This window comes from Colletotrichum paranaense (assembly GCF_030867605.1).
Source record: "Colletotrichum paranaense strain IMI 384185 chromosome Unknown Scaffold_2.1, whole genome shotgun sequence".
Lineage (NCBI taxonomy): Eukaryota > Fungi > Ascomycota > Sordariomycetes > Glomerellales > Glomerellaceae > Colletotrichum > Colletotrichum paranaense.
The window spans coordinates 4,470,261-4,483,034 of NW_026848960.1; the positions used below are offsets into that span (position 1 = coordinate 4,470,261).

The 12,774-nt window shown below is 54.5% G+C and overlaps 3 protein-coding genes across 3 annotated transcripts; all 3 read right to left on the reverse strand.

Annotated features, from left to right (window-relative positions):
• Positions 1–376: 376 nt before the first annotated feature.
• On the reverse strand, positions 377–1,393 carry CPAR01_03421 (uncharacterized protein; the record flags this gene model as incomplete). Its single annotated transcript, XM_060487708.1, has 1 exon — positions 377–1,393. The coding sequence occupies one exon, from the start codon at positions 1,391–1,393 to the stop codon at positions 377–379; it is 1,017 nt and encodes a 338-aa protein (XP_060355036.1).
• Positions 1,394–4,028: 2,635 nt separating this feature from the next.
• Positions 4,029–5,141, reverse strand: CPAR01_03422 (NAD dependent epimerase/dehydratase; the record flags this gene model as incomplete). Its single annotated transcript, XM_060487709.1, has 1 exon — positions 4,029–5,141. One exon carries the CDS (start codon positions 5,139–5,141, stop codon positions 4,029–4,031), a length of 1,113 nt encoding a protein of 370 aa, XP_060355037.1.
• A 3,144-nt stretch (positions 5,142–8,285) lies between these two features.
• CPAR01_03423 (uncharacterized protein) lies at positions 8,286–8,841 on the reverse strand (the record flags this gene model as incomplete). The annotated part of the gene is made up of 2 exons (XM_060487710.1): positions 8,286–8,426; positions 8,641–8,841. The coding sequence occupies 2 exons, from the start codon at positions 8,839–8,841 to the stop codon at positions 8,286–8,288; spliced, it is 342 nt and encodes a 113-aa protein (XP_060355038.1).
• Between the last annotated feature and the right edge of the window lie 3,933 nt (positions 8,842–12,774).

The window sequence follows — 12,774 nt, forward strand, 5'->3', positions numbered from 1 at the left end:
CTCGTTGTTTCAACGGCAGCACCGCATTACACATTTCACGCCAGAAGGCTACAAAATGCTGTCATTCAAGGCTTTGCGCTGTTTGATGATGTGTTGTGGGCGTCTGGCTAGTACCCTCAAGACTCATAGGAGTCCTCGGCCATGTTCAAGTCACGTATTACTCTTCACGATAACAAGTTGAGTGACATGTAATTCAAGGCCCAGCTGTCGGTATGCCTCCTCGACCAACAACCAGGAAGTGGCTCCCCCTTACTTTTCTGAACCTGAACTTGTGTGGTCTCTTGGGCCATGGTATCTCAGGCAAGACCCTCAGCAACCTCAGCCTCGGGAACGGAGCTTCCACCCTCACCCCTTGATCTTCAGCTCCAGGCTCAGATCAAACCTCCTCCATCCCATCGAAAAAGTCCATCTGGTCAACCCTGTATAGCGCCTCCCCCTTCGATACATCAAAGCTCCCCTCAAACCCTTCATCATCCAGGTCCCACAATCTCACCCCCAACATCCTCACCTCGCTGAAGAACCCATTCACCAACCCAAACACAAGGCCCCACGGCCCCTTGGATCCATCCCTCAGCCCCAAATCGAACCTCGCGTAACGCCCGTCGACAAACACGCTCTGCACCCGTTCACGCGTCTCTCTCGACATGGCCCATTCATGGTCACTATTGACATGTCTCCTTCCTAGCTCACCACACCTACACCTACCCGCGATAACCGGCCCGGCCAGCCTGTAGTCCTCCGCCCTTCTCCACGTGGTGGGAAGCAGGGACCCATCCCACACAAGCTCCACAGCGTCCCGAGCGGGGCTGAACGGAAAGGTCCGCGGGTCCGGCGCGCCGAAGGCCGTGGTCGCCAGCGCCCTGGTTTCCCGGCTGACGGCGTAGAGGGGTATGGCGGCCCAGGACCTGATCCGGCGGAGGAAGAAATGCGCTTGGGGCCCGTTCCGCCACTCGAGGTCGGTTTTGACCCAGCCCTCAATGGTGATGGGGTCGACGGCCGTGAGGAGGATGCTATCCCGGAGTTCTTTCGGCAGTCGGGTGAACAGGGTGAACGTTGTGGGGTTCGCTGGGCTTGGCTCTAGACGACGGACTGGAAGCTTATTGTTCTCGTCTTCTTCGTCTGATGAGGAGGAATCAACCAAGATGCACACTCTCCGGCCGTCGCGAACGCGTCCTGGGTGTCTAGGGTGGCACCGCATGTGCTTCCGCGCCTCCAAAACCACATCCGACCACCTCTCCCGGTTAGACGCGTCGAGAACAATCGTGAGCTCGCCCTTGATCTTAGGTTCGTCTTCTTCATCGGTGAACAACAACTCTTCCTCATCATCGTCCCCACTTCCCGAACCCAAGCCTTCTCGAGAACCGCTAGATGCCGGCGGGATGAAGTGCGCCATCGCAAAGAAGAAACTCGAGTCAGTCGTCCTGGCGGTGGCTTGCTTACAAAGAAGCTATATTCGTCCTTGCGATGTTTTGGCGCTGACGAGCGAGACGACTTTCGGACGTGGCTCCACGATACTTTGTTCCTTCGTTTTACTTAGCTCAACGGCTGTTTTCTTTTCCAGTAATCCGGCTGCAAATCATGGATATATGACAATGAAGGGTTTTGCTGCCTGCTACACCAGGCAGGAGGTTCGTGATGTTCGACTCATGTTGGAAGGATTCTGTGGGTCAGAAGGATCATGCTATTGAACCTTGACGTGGATACCTATTCCCTACGAGCAAAAGTTCCCCTCTCTACCAAGTACGGATATTCATGATATGAGATACGTTGCTCTACCTTAGACGAACGAAAAATCTCACGATCTTTGACTCTTCCAGAATGGGAATCTGGTTGACGCCCTGACGCCGTTGGCAATGGGGTGTGGATTCAGAAAAAAGCCACTCATCAGCCACAAGCCATACCAAGTTTCATCTGCCCACGCTCGAGGCGTCCAAACAGCGAAAAACACCAACCGAAGCGTCTTCGGCAAATGTTGGCGTTATTGCTTGTCTTCCAACTAGAACTCGACCTCCTCGCTTAATCCAAGACACGGCGCAAGAATCCCGGCTCAGACCTACCTGATCAAGGGTTTTCCACATGTCCTTGTCTTTCTTCTCTTCTAGAGTGCGTGAGCGACAGTGCATTCAGGTGAGAGTCGCTGGAAGGGCCCTTAAGGCTGCATGCAGGACGGGAGTCACTGCGTCTGTTAACCACTCTCCTGGGTTCGAAGGGGTCCAGACTGCCGGGGCAAAAGATTCTTCTGGAGGTCTGGAACTTTCCCCTTGGGCCTTCACGAGCTGAAAAACTCTCATGCGAGTTCACAGAGAGCCGCGGTCTTGGCATTCGGGGAAAATGCACAACAGAAAATGAGGGAAGCTTGTTACCTAGATCCAAACACCGGCGGCATCTGTTCACCGAGCCCGGGAAAACACAGTAGTCGCGGCGCCGAACCCAACCGCGCTTTCTGAAGTCAGCCGCGAAAGGACGAAGGACGAGCCGCGAGCATACAATGTGTCCGTTTCACACGCCCTCGACTCCTCGAGCTCCCCCCATAATCCATCCTCCTCCTCCCCATCCCATCCCATCCCATCCCATCCAAACCCCCTTCGCAACCCCACATAGTTCGGCATAACCGTTGCTGTTCCATCCTCTGTTTCCTCAGACGGGAGAGAGCGTGGCGAAGCGAACTCCACAGCGAATGCACTTCAAAAGCAGAGATCCTAGATCCTGATCAGCTGGTCTTTTCGACACAGGTACCCGTGTCGCAGGATCTCGAGCTTCACATAGATCGGGATGGTTCTTGGCGTTGGACTGGTTGGAAATGCGCGGTTCGAGTGGGATACTCTGGCTGTTTCTGAGAAGGGGGAATGCTCCAACGTCTGAGGACATGAGCCTAGGGAAATACAGTTCTGCACTTTGAGCTAAGGTAGGTTAGAGTAATCGGGTGGAATCACATAATACCGCCCGACCGAGTGGGATTCCTTACTTGACCTAGTAGCACGCCTAACCAACAATCAACAAGATAGTGTACCGAACCCATAACCTCTTCTTCGAAAACACACGAGGAGAGAAATCCAAGCCTCACTCCCACCCACGCAAAGACAAGAACCAAAACATGATAAAATTAGCGATTATTTCTTCTCCCTCTGTACACGTGTGTCTCTCCCCCGCTCTAGAATCCATAATCCGGTCTGGTCTCTTCCTCAGAGTGCACGTATGTAATGCAAGGCCAGGTAGTCTGGGGTAGCTTGACTTGCTTGACCAAAACAAGTGAGACAACACACCCCTTGCCGAAAAACCCCCCCAATCCCAAGGCTGCATAGCGCATAGAAAAGAATTGAGAACCGCCTAAGAGAAATGAGCCTATCATACCGTCGGAGATTGAGGCTGAACGGCGCGCCCGGTGCCCTCTGGGGCTGGGCCTGCCGCCCTTTTTCCTTCACCCTTCAGCAGTTCAGCTGGTGGTCCATGGTCTCTGGACCATGGTCCTTACTCCCATGGGCCCAATGGTGAGGGAAATCCCTCAGACCTTTTCGGCCGTGATTCAGCCCCCCAATTCCCCCCTCACTGCGCTCCCACGGCTCCCTACCTCACCCCTTCCCGTGGGAGCGGGCGTGGGACGCGGAAGGGTGAGTAAGCGTGAACGCGTGGGTGTGGGTTGAAGCAGACACAAGCGGAAGAGGAACACGAACATGTAAGACGGATGGGACGATGGATGACTTCTAAAAATTTCTTGTTGTGGATTTTAGAAAAACCCAAAAGTATATACACTAAAGAAAATTGGTGCGGAGGCTAATCCGCTGGGTATCCCGTTGTGAATCGAATGCTGCGTTTTTTCCCAGTCTCTCCCAGTCTCCCATGAATGCTGATGAAAATGTGTTCTCCAATTCCATGCGCCTTGACTGGCTGATACAGTCGGCCGTCTCCCCCATTGAAGTGAAATGTCTTGTACCCCGATGCAGTCTGTTGACCTGTCCAATGTCCAACATGGAAAGTAGAAAGAGAAGAGAAAATGCTCGTAAAAGTCGTCAAGCAGGCCGTGAAACTCTCTATGCGGCCACAACCTCGGACCTCAAATGCTGGTTCACCGCCATCGAAGACGAAGAAACCGTCGGTAGTGCAGGGCGTCTCAGTCTCAGCTCGACAAAGTGCCCAACAACACTGCGCACCTGCTCCTCAAAACCCTGCAGCTTAAAGCCAAACACCTCCTCGGAAGCAGAGGCGTCAAAGTCAATGTTGATCGTGCCCACGGAGCCGCTGCTCACAATCAGCTTCCTCTCGACGGCCTCGGGGAAGCTCCTCTTGGCAATGAGCTTCGCGTCGTTCCAGCGGGACTTGGTGCTGAGGATGTAGCCCTTGTTGCCCGGGACGGTGGGCAGAAGAGCCTGGACATGTGCTCGGGCGACGTCGTCGACATGGACTGTCGCGCCGGGGTAGCTGCAGCCCATCTTCTTGCCGCGGAGGGTGGCGAGGATGACGGCGTTGGTGCCCTTCATCGCCTCGCTCGCCGTGGTCGCGATATCGTTGCGGCCGATGACGAAGGAAGGGTGGAGGTGAATGACCTCGAAGCCGGGCTGCTCTCTCGCAATCCACGCCTCGGCGCCCTTGAGAGCGGCCACCTTGGAGGCGGCGTAGGCGGCGAACTCGCTCTCATACGGCTCAGGCTTGAAGCCGGTCCTCTCCGTGGGCTGGACAGCCTCCTTGCGCTCGCGACCCTCGAGGTGGTCTACTGAAGTAAGGGCAACTACTGAGCTCGTGATGACGACCCTGCGAACAGTGCCCGCACGCTTGGCGGCCTCGAGCATACCGAGGGTGCCGCGGACGGCGGGCTGAATGAAGTACTCCTGGTGCAGATCGCGAGGTACTGAGTCGGCGGTCGCAAGTGGTGAAGCAACGTGAATGACTGCAGAGACGCCGCGGATGGCATCGTCGTAGGCACCATCGGTGGTGATATCTGGTACGATGGTGAAGTTGAGTCTCGCGCGGGGTAGGTCAAGTGCGCGGATCTGAGGTCGCGAGCGGATGAAGGCAGCCTTTGCCTCTGAGCGGACGGCACAGCGGACGGTGTGGCCTGCCTTCAGGGCGTGAGTGAGAACGGCGAACCCGACGTGGCCAGTGACGCCTGTGATGAGCAGAAGCTCATCTGGGAGGATACACAGCATGGTTGCTGAGATCTTGGTGGTAGTCGTATATAAGTGTTGAGGTAGGATGGTGTAAGTGTCGATGAAACCGGACGTCCTGAGAATGGAAGTGGAATTGTCGTCCAGAACGGGCAGGACTGTGTAAGAAGTAGTCGGTTGTCCGTAGAATTTGTTTGATCGATGATGGGGAACCTCTCTCACTATGGAAAGTGGTGCGAAGCGGGCGAGGGTCATATATCTACTCTGGGAAGTTTGGCGAGATGGGTGTTCCCACTACTTGCCTCCCCTCTCCCTGCGTTGCTTGAACCTTCTTGGGTCCCTTGTGGCCACCTCGGAGGCTCAGATAGATGAACGCCACGTGCACAGGGTGTGAGACATTGAGGGTCCCTGGTATTGGTATCTGAATACACACCTCGCTCACCCCCCCACCCCCCCTCTAAGCAAGCTTCGAGCAAACCCTTTTCTTCCAAGACGGGTACGGGTATCATCCATAACAACAATCCCGCGACCGAATGGCGGTGGTGGCTTCTCCGTGCTTGCGCGGTGCTAGCGTCAGCAGACATGCGTGAGTCCATGCATCAGCGCCTCCTCCCCAGTTGTCCTCTCTGTGCTTGTGAGGGTCGATGAGGTGGCACAGCATCCGCTGGCAGGCTGCTAGGTAACCTGCTGTCGCCTGCACAAGTAGGGCTGGAATGGCTCCCCCACTAATTGAACTAAAGGTCACGCAGCTTCACGTAGCATGTTAATGGTCGGTCAGCTATCTGAACCTCGATACCCGACTGGTCGAAGGTAGGGTGTGTGTCCTGTGGCGCCCATCGTGCCGCACTGACGGAACCGCCCGGCATGATCCCTCTACAATCAGCATACAATCTCTGCGGGGTGAGGACGGCCAAGAAATCCTGATTGGGGGTGATTAACGAACCTAACGGTCTTGAAGAAGTGAAAATAAGGGGCAAATGAGCAAGCATAGCCTTGTGCCAAGCATCTCTGCATCGTCACCACCTAACTTAAGGAGGCTGAGGGTGGGTGAACGCCCTCACAAAGTCTTCACTCGCAGACACGGCGAGTTAACGAATTTATGCGCATCAATGGTGAACTCAATGGTTCGCTCGTATGCATATGTAGCCATCCAACCCCCAAACCCAATACAGAGACTCTGCCTAAGACTGCCTGCAACAATAGGGGGAAGACTCAGAGGAGGGAAAGGGGGGGGGGGGGGCTGTACCCGACGAGAAGTGCCGCGTGGTCTGGGCGGCTCAGTCTAGACTGATATCAGAGTAGCTCAAGCTAAAGCACCAGTAACCAACGGCGCAAAGACCAAGCAGCGCGCCAGCCATCAAGCCAAGCTGAATGACTAAGTCGACTGGTGGCGCTGTTCTGGGCCGGCCAGCTGGGCAGCAGGTGTCCAAGCTAACCCACCAAGCTCACCGATCGCGACGCGATTTGCCGTAGGTAAACAGGCGTCCACGGAAGATAACCCAGTAAGGGGAAGGGATGGCGGCGCAGCCGTTTGATTGGCGATGAGTATTGGTTCTTCGGGCGGTAAGCTGAACTTTTTTCATCGTCCTTGACCCTGCGATTCGCTCGCAGCTGAGATGCTCCAGATGCAAATAAGTTGAGACGGTGACTGTAGCAACGAGGTCCCTGCTATGGTGAGTTGAGAGAGTTTGCAGGTTCCCGAGAAGATGCTATTTTGCCCTCGACGCCCATTCACTTTCGGGCCCGGTCGATAGTTCCTGGTAGCCGGAGACGCTTGTGTCGATGACTTGTCGACTGGTAGGCTCACTACGCGCTGGCGCTATTCGAGAAGGGAACCATCGACCGGCCACTTTGCTCGTTTGCCATTCAATGTTCGTCATGGCAAACCCCTCCTCGCAACCTTGCTTTGCCGTGCCATGGTCGACATCGGGAGATCGGCGGTTTGCTCAGCAGCACAGGCTCGGTACCGACTGGCTGGGGCGCCAGAAAGCGCCTCACTCTCTCCCCAGCCCAATTGACTGGCCCCTCCCACCCTTTCCCATCGCTTTCTATAGCCCTGCTTCTTTTTTCGCCTTGCACTGCAGTGGAAGCAAGGGGCAGTCGGCAGGAGGAATGACAGACGAATTGTATGAGAGATAGAGCTGACTGGATAGCTGGCCTGGACCGTTATGGGCCGCTGCTAGTGCGGCCATTGAGACAAAGGCGACCCAGGAACGTTGGGTGAGACAGCAGCGCGCCACATCGTCTCATCATGAAAGCCTCTAGGTCCAAAATAAAAGCAGTGGGTATCCGACGCTGAGAAAAATATCACAAAATCCCCGCGGAAACGATGCCTAGAGGTGTCATGCTTGTCAGCTGAAAGCGCCGCCGGCACGCGGGGTGTGGGTGAGATTCCGGGAGGGAATGGCACAGAGGAAAAAGCGCGAGAAAGGCCAGATAGGGTAGATCACCCCAACAAAGAAAGCCCATAGAGACGCTGGCACGGGCCCCTGCCTCATGGCCACACTGGTCTCGCGCTCATTCACTGGTCCATCTGTGCTCGTACATAAGCCTTCGTCTCAACTTGTTTGAGTTCTATTAAGGCTCGGAGTCAGATAGTGAGGGGAAGGTGAAAAAGGAAAGATTACCCCTCAATCCTTCCACTAGCAACCGTCAATAACAACAACTTGGCCGAGTCTGAGAGTGACACAGAGGAGGAGGAATGATAGAGGTGCAGGTAGCCGAGAAGGAGGAGAACAACGTGTCGAGCTCTCACGCACGCATCCGTCGGTTGAGTCCAATCGCTCATTAGGTCGTTTGAAATGGGATGAGTTCGGTGCGCAAAAGGATCCCGAGCACAGGACCAGTCGCGGAAGAGTATCCATATTCATGCACGTCTTTGGTCCGCTAAATCCAGATGAGATATCTGGGGGATGGTCGGACGGCGTTGATTGTTATCACGGAAATGAACGAGTGCGTGAAATTCCGTACATCAGACTGCAGGGTGATGCTTGATTGCTGGTGCGAGCCGTTTTGCTGCCGGAGGGGAGTTATTGGATTCTGCTTATTGCTTATTGCATGCTCTTCCACCAACCCTGGCGACTATTGTGATGCATGCAACCGCGATCTGAGCGGGGTCTAATGCAGCGGAAAGGGATGAAAGACTGCGGGAGGATGTTGAGCCTGGAGGGACAATCCTACGAGATGTCAACAGCAAAGGTACGTTGAGATGGAGTGAAGCCTTTCAGAGCCAATTGAGTGGCCTCGTCGAGCTCGTGTTGCTTGTTCTCGCCGAGGTAAGACAATTCGTCGATCGCATAAGGGTTTGTGAGACCTGTAAGGGTTCTCCTACTCCACGTCAATCGGGGTCATTGGAGATAGTGGGAGACCATTCCATCTCCGAGATAAGATTCGCCGCTTGACTTCGGATACTGAGATTGTGTGCTTCGTGTTTTGCTTATTCTTTTCGTTCAAGCAGGGCGCTGAGTGTGAATGCCAGAAAGTTGAGTGGTTGACTACCGTTTGAGAAGTTGCTGATCGGCATGATCGATCAGCGCCCTAGGCGCGTTAGAAGGTTCGGTAATCGCGCCATTGCGAAGCCGTCGCGGGAGGTGAGACGTGGCGATATGGATTGACAGTGGTGTAAGTGGTGCATGGCTTGCGTGGGGCTAAGAGCCAGGTCTAAAACCTCGACAGCAATTGGCGTTGTGATCGGCGTGTCGCACGTCGAGACCGGCGCTCCTCCGCCAAGCGGACTTCCCATCCTGAGCAACGGGACGACTTGCTCATGGGCATCACCGGGCCTGGCCCCGCTGGAGAACGGCCGGGTGGGGATCACTCTCCGTCCCTGTCTTCCTCCGTCGGGGACCCTTCCGCTCTACCCCGGAGACCCTTGGGAAGACGAGCTCAATTGCCCCCCACCGCGGAAGATGCCGAATGACTTCATCCGAAAGCATGACAAGCAATCTGAACTATGCGTATGCAGTCCCCGCGGTGGATCGAAAGGGTAAAAAAGTCCTTGCTTTGCACCCGACGGGCCCGAATCCGAACTCTCTTACTCTCTTTTTCCATCCTTCTGCCTCTGTCTCTGTCTCTGGGAGAGGAGGGTGAATGGAGTGATTGACATCACCGGTGTGGCTGAGGGCCGTTGTTCGCCTTCAGTATCGAAAAAGGCCACTTTGGGGCCCAAAACTGTTTCGGATTATTTCTGGCCCAACGCGGGGCGTGCATCTCGTGATGCGAAATCCAATTATCGAACCGTAGGCGTCACGCAACTTCTTGAGGCGAATGATGCGGGAATGACTGCTCCCTCTCTCGTCTTCGTTTGTAGGCAGAAGCGCTTCGAAGCAGTCGTGGATGTTGACGAAGGCGGCCGCTGCATGCCACGCGTTGCTCGGATGGTTGGTCCATCAGCGTCGCTGACGTTGCTCCCATGCTATACCGACGTAGTCAGCGAATACGATAACCGGCAAGTCCCGTTCAAGACTATTGCTTTCCTTCACCGAGACTATTGTCGTCCATCGCCAACACACTGCATTGGCGTTGAGTCAAAATTTGCAAACAGAAAGTCTTCAGTAATGATCTCACACTTGCAGGTAGTGCCGCACCGCCGATCAAGCGTGCACCGTCACGAAGATAACGACCAAGGCTCTCCATGGACCTAATGCGTATATTCCCCGCCGAATCGCGTGCAGTTGCTGCACTTGCAGTACTTCCAAGACTTGCATCGCCCACGGGACATGCAGGTTTTTGGATGGTGAGTTTGACCATGGGCAAAGGTCATGGCGGTAGTCTGACAGGCCCACCTTGGTGTCCATCATCTTGTTCGGACAGCAGCAGCATCCTTCGGTCCCGGAGTGCGTGGCCCGGGCGGGCTTGCCAACGGCGAGATCTTCATCGCAACGACTGTCTATGCTTTCGATACTGTCGATCACGCGGCACCGGGACGCCGACATGCTCCACCCGCAGCCTCTCCCGCTGCGGTACAGAATTGAGGTGAAAACAGCCAGGTCCTCAAGACGCCACCCGGGGGTTGTCAGCAGACAAAGGGTCCTCCACGGCCGAAACTCGAGTTGAAGGCTGAGCCTTTATCATTCGAGCGATCGGTCGCCACCGGTTATCAAACAGCACTGCCTCGGTATGGTTAGACACTGAAGACAACAAGAGAAGAGCATCGATATCACTGGAAAAACCTGTCGCTCAGATGTGGTTGAGCAAGGCTGAGCAACTTGTGGATCGGAGACAAAGTCGAAGCGAAGAAGCAAAGACGAATAAACAGCCGACATTCGACAGAACCGCCGTGGCACGAGAACATCTTCAGAGCAGCTTTGCACTGTTACTTCCGCCGCTGTTCGCTCGAGGCAATTGCGATACTTCCGACCCGTGACTGATGGAATTATCATAGCAGAGGACAAGCTGGTAGTCCTGAGTATCGTCCGTTTGTTATTTTGTCGAGTTGTTGTTGTTGTTGTTGGGAATCGTCACTTGCCGAAATAAATGGAAATTGGAAGCCTGGGCGGTTAGATAACAGATGAGAGTACTGATAGCGATAAGGCAAATTTCTTGTGTGATTAGGTAAGGTACGTAAGGCATTCGAGAAATGGCACGTGGTCTGTGCACCCAGATCTGGAGAGGATCTGATCTTCCTGCTTGGCCCCGGTCCAGCCAGCCTCTTTTTTGATTGGCTGTATCAAAGACGCGGGTCGATGCAACGCCAGCGGTATATGCACGTGACGGGAGGCTTGGTCCAGATCATGGTCCACAGCCATCGGCCCTGGCCCTTTCCCTGCATGTTTGGAAGTACCCTCATTGGGTGCTTAGGTTACGGGAAAGTCTTGTGGCAGGAGTCTATTCCGAAGAGCATCCACGAATATGTTCAATGTTGCATTTCCATTAGGCATTTCTCTCATTGTCGTTGCTGCATGGGTAGCCTTTGGGCTGTAAGGGACGAGTCACGGCGAAGTTCTATCCGTACCTGCTCTATCATTTTGTGAAGCTTGCAGTGGACTCGGCGACGCGACGACCCCACGAGCAGATCTTTGTGCTTTTGCAGTTTGGCTGGTCCGGAGTCTTTTCCGCCCGTCATCCAATCAGATGCCATCAAAAACAGCGCCCAAATTGCCAGCGCAGGCATCGCGGGGCCCTTTTTTGGAGTACTGTTACAGTGATACTGAACAAAGCCCGCCGCCCAGCATGTGCCCAGTAGGAAAGTCTGGTATTCCTGCTGGCGGCTGGCTGCATACATGGCTATTTCCTGTCTTTATCTCCGTTTGTTACGGTACGTTTCTTTTTATGCATGAGAGTCACCACGAGCACACCACGCCCTCACATACGCATGGCATGTACCGCATACAACAATAGTTCTAAACATGCATCAAAGCAGTCCCAGTACCTCGTTCCTTTTTTTGCAGCTCGTAACCACAGATTTGCAGAAAAAGTAGGTAGTTTCCAACGCCGAGGAAAATTCCAATTTGAGTGTATATAGCTCAGAGATGGATCCAATTCCAGAGGTGTTTTAAATCAAACCCCGCCCCTAGACCGGATGTGGCCAGGGTGTATTGACTTAGCCTGTGAGGTACGACAGAACGAAGGGCCTAGGCCTAGGTCTACAGAGCGTGTCACAAGGGGGAGTGCTGGTGCAAGTAGAGAGACGGGTAAGGTAGGGAGGGTATTGGAAAACGTAGATGCTGCATTCTGCCACCACCTACCGTGGGGGAAAGATAAGACCAATCGTGAGGGGACGAAAGGACGGTAACAAGTCAAAACAAAGAGAACAAGAGAAAAAGCAGGATCGAGAGAATGATGGCTTTTGCCGATGGACAACTGTGGAGTGCCTTCCGTAGTGACGTATGTGACGCCATTAAATCGGGCCAAAGTGGCAATTCGGTGAGGTGCGCATCGAAATTCTGGAATCTCGTTATCGACTAGCTTAGGTAAGGAAACCAGCAGCAGGATGGCACGGATGGCTATTCCCGGTACCCATCGATTTCTAGAAAACACTGTGCTGCAGTACAGCTGATGCAGGGCATTGGGGGGGGATGTTGAATGGCACTATGCCAATTTCGGTCCGACATTTTGCGAATTCCAGTGTGGCCATCTGAAATTTCCATTGGGACCAGATGCCAAAGGCCAAGGTTTCGCACAAGTACTCCCCAAAGCATTCGCACTGTAATGAAAAGCCAATGAGAGAGCCAGGAGAGCAACCCGATGCGGAGTAGGCTCCACCGTGGGTCTGGACCTGGCCAGTGGCCTTGTCAATCGCTCACCTCAACCTTCCTTCTCTGCTCGCCTGGCGGCCCGTGTCGTGCTTGCTTGCTGCTCTGGCAGGAGCATTCTGCTCGTGTCTTGCGTGCCTGCTCTCTAGTCTCTACCTACTCTATCTGTACTCAGCTCCCTCCATCCCGTCGTCCAGTCTCTGAGGTCAACCACTTACCTCACCCATCCCGCGTCAATCGCCACCAAGGAACTTGGCCCCAGCAATTTGCCGATTCCAGTCTTTGCGCTTTTGCTTTGGTTCTATTCCATGCTTGACTTCCTCTGCCAACCTCTTCCCGCAATCTTGAACCGGGGGAGATCGATCTGCGGCGAGTTCTTCCTGCGCCTAGCCCTTGGGTAATTCGCCTGGTTTCGCCTCCCTTCCTCACCTCAAGCGAACCTCCCACATCACTCGAGCCAGCCCTCTTCGGCATCCGACCTG